The sequence below is a fragment of the Pterocles gutturalis genome, unplaced genomic scaffold, assembly GCF_000699245.1.
Source record: "Pterocles gutturalis isolate BGI_N339 unplaced genomic scaffold, ASM69924v1 scaffold26705, whole genome shotgun sequence".
Classification (NCBI taxonomy): Eukaryota; Metazoa; Chordata; class Aves; order Pterocliformes; family Pteroclidae; genus Pterocles; species Pterocles gutturalis.
Window position 1 is genome coordinate 14307 of NW_010139050.1, and position 2434 is coordinate 16740.

At 54.9% G+C, this 2434-nt stretch overlaps 1 protein-coding gene across 1 annotated transcript in view; it reads left to right on the plus strand.

Moving 5' to 3' along the window:
* The window catches only part of LOC104468944 (L-gulonolactone oxidase-like), a 14539-nt gene extending 14136 nt beyond the window's left edge, over nt 1-403 (plus strand). The window contains exon 11 of the mRNA XM_010083240.1: nt 238-403. Coding sequence (XP_010081542.1) covers nt 238-403 — 166 coding nt within the window. The remainder of the gene's footprint in view (nt 1-237) is intronic.
* The last annotated feature ends 2031 nt before the right edge of the window (nt 404-2434 follow it).

Sequence of the window (2434 nt, forward strand, 5' to 3'; positions counted from 1 at the left end):
CCCTTCCCCTGTTCCATCACAGCTCCTCATGGGAGGGGGTGGTTAGAGTTGGGTGGGGGTCAGAGATGGTCCCCCACAGCAGGCTGGTCCCAGAGGGAGATGGGTGCCTCGAGGAGAAGGTTTTTCTGTTTTCTGCCTACCCTGGGCACGTCGATAAGGGGATGGAGGTGCCACCACTTCTGCAGGAGCTTACACAGCATGTGGTGGGGGGTCCAGGGCTGGTGACACATTCCCCAGTGATGGGCAGCCCCCCCGGACACTTTTTCTCCTGCAGGCCCACAGCTGCACTCGGAAGGACTTTGAGAAGATGTACCCAGCCTTCCCCAAATTCTGCTCCGTCCGGGAGAAGCTGGACCCCACAGGGATGTTCCTGAACGCCTACCTGGAAAAGGTGTTTTACTGATGGGGCAACGCGGGGGATGGAGAAATAATCTGCCATCACCCCCAGTTCTTGGGACACCCCAAAGCTCCACAGTCCCAAGGTGCTGCACTCCCAGCTCTGCCCTCATCCGTGGAGACAGCTCAGATCTCGATGCTATCGAGGCTCTGCGGTGCTTGGAAATCTCTCCTGGAAACCAGCAGCTCGGGGGGGGACCATGTCTCTGTCCCCTCAAGACCTGCACAGCCCCAAGTGCCTCCTGTCCAAGCCGACAGCTCAATAAAGACCTTTCTCCGAGCAGCCCTTGTCCCAGCCTCTGCTTTCAGCCTGGGAGCGTGTCCCATGGGGGTGCCCAGCCCTGGGGACTGGGGAAGGGGCTCGGTGTCCCTGCACCCCACTGGCTCCAGTCACTGCACTGGGACCCCACCAGCCCCAGTTACTGCACTGGGACCCTGCTGGCTCCAGTCGCTGCACTGGGACCCCACCAGCCCCAGTTACTGGGGGAAGGGGCTCGGTGTCCCTGCACCCCACTGGCTCCAGTCACTGCACTGGGACCCCACTAGTTCCAGCACCTACACTGGGACCCCATCAGCTCCAGTTGCCATACTGGGACCCCACTGGCTCCCATCACTGCCGTCACTGTACTGGGACCCGACCAGCTCCAGTCATCACACTGGGACCCCACTGGCTCCAGCTGCCACACTGGGATCCCCCTGGCTCCAGCTCTTGTACTGGGACCCCAGTGGCTCCAGCTGCTGCACTGGGACCCTGTGAAGGACGATTTCTGCAGTTTTATGCAGAAACTGGTCTGTCACAGAAAACCGCAGCTGCCTGCCAAAGCCCCTGACGAGGTAGGACCTTGTTAAGTCTCAGAGCATTTTGGTTGCAGACCCCTAGTCCTGTTCCTTGCTGATCAGAATATTTTCTGCCCATGGGTGTGGTCCAACCATCACTCTAAGAATCCCTCAGGTGGTTCCATTAGCATCGTTCAGTCTGTGTCTTGGGCCAACAAAGCCACAGTCAATCCAATACGGGGTCCGCACGACCACCGACCCCATGGGTTGAAAGGGTTAATGCTCCCTTCCCCCCTTTACACACGCGCAAAGAGATGGTTCTCCCAGCGCTTATGAAGGAGACACCCCTCTCCGCTTCAGATGCTAATTAAGGAGACACCCATCGCTCCCTATGGCTCATTGCAGAAAGTTGTGCGGAGACCTGAGGACTTTTGACTATAAGCAAAGAGCAGAGGGGCTTGTGCCCCCACCTGAGGACCCCTGAGATGCTGACGCACTGATCGAGCAACACCCACCGCCCCAAGGTGCTGATGCTCATCCAGGATCCAAAGGATGGTAAAAACTTTTCTCCTTTTCCTTCCTCTTTTCTCTTCCAGCATCTCTTGATCTCTCTCTGGCACACAAGGTAATGTAAGTTTTATTCCAGCTCCTTTTGGGGCTCGTGCAGCAGGTTTTCCCTAGATTGTTCATTTTAGGACCGATAAGCGATGGCAAGTTTTAGAAACAGCTGTGGGTTTTTTAGTGTTGGTAGCTGTGCTGTCGTTATCGCATTGCTGTAAATTTTGGTGTTGTCGGCAGGTGGTAGTGTTGTCATGAGTTGTCTTTACCAAGTTATGGGGTTTTTTTGTCTTGTTTTGTTTTGTGGTGGTGTGTTGGGTTTTTTTTGTTTGTTTTTTTTTTTTTTTTATATATAATTCTGTTCAATTTTACAGCCTACGCTTCTCTTTTTCCCCTAAAGAATTATCCACATAAAAGTTATAAGCCAGCATTTAATTGTTTGGTGTCGTCTCACCTTCATTTGCCCCAGGAGGATCCACAGAACCCCCATGAATCCCACTCATCCTACCCAGGGGGGGTTTTATGAGCTGGGTTGCGAAAGACCCCACCGGCTCCACTCACCGCACAGGGACCCCACTGGTCCCAGTATCTGACAGCATGGTCCAGGGGCACTCACAGCCCTGGTCTGACTCCAGCATCTGGCCCCAAACCCACCCATGCACATGGGTCTCACCAGTAAGTGGCACTGGGATCCAGCATCTTC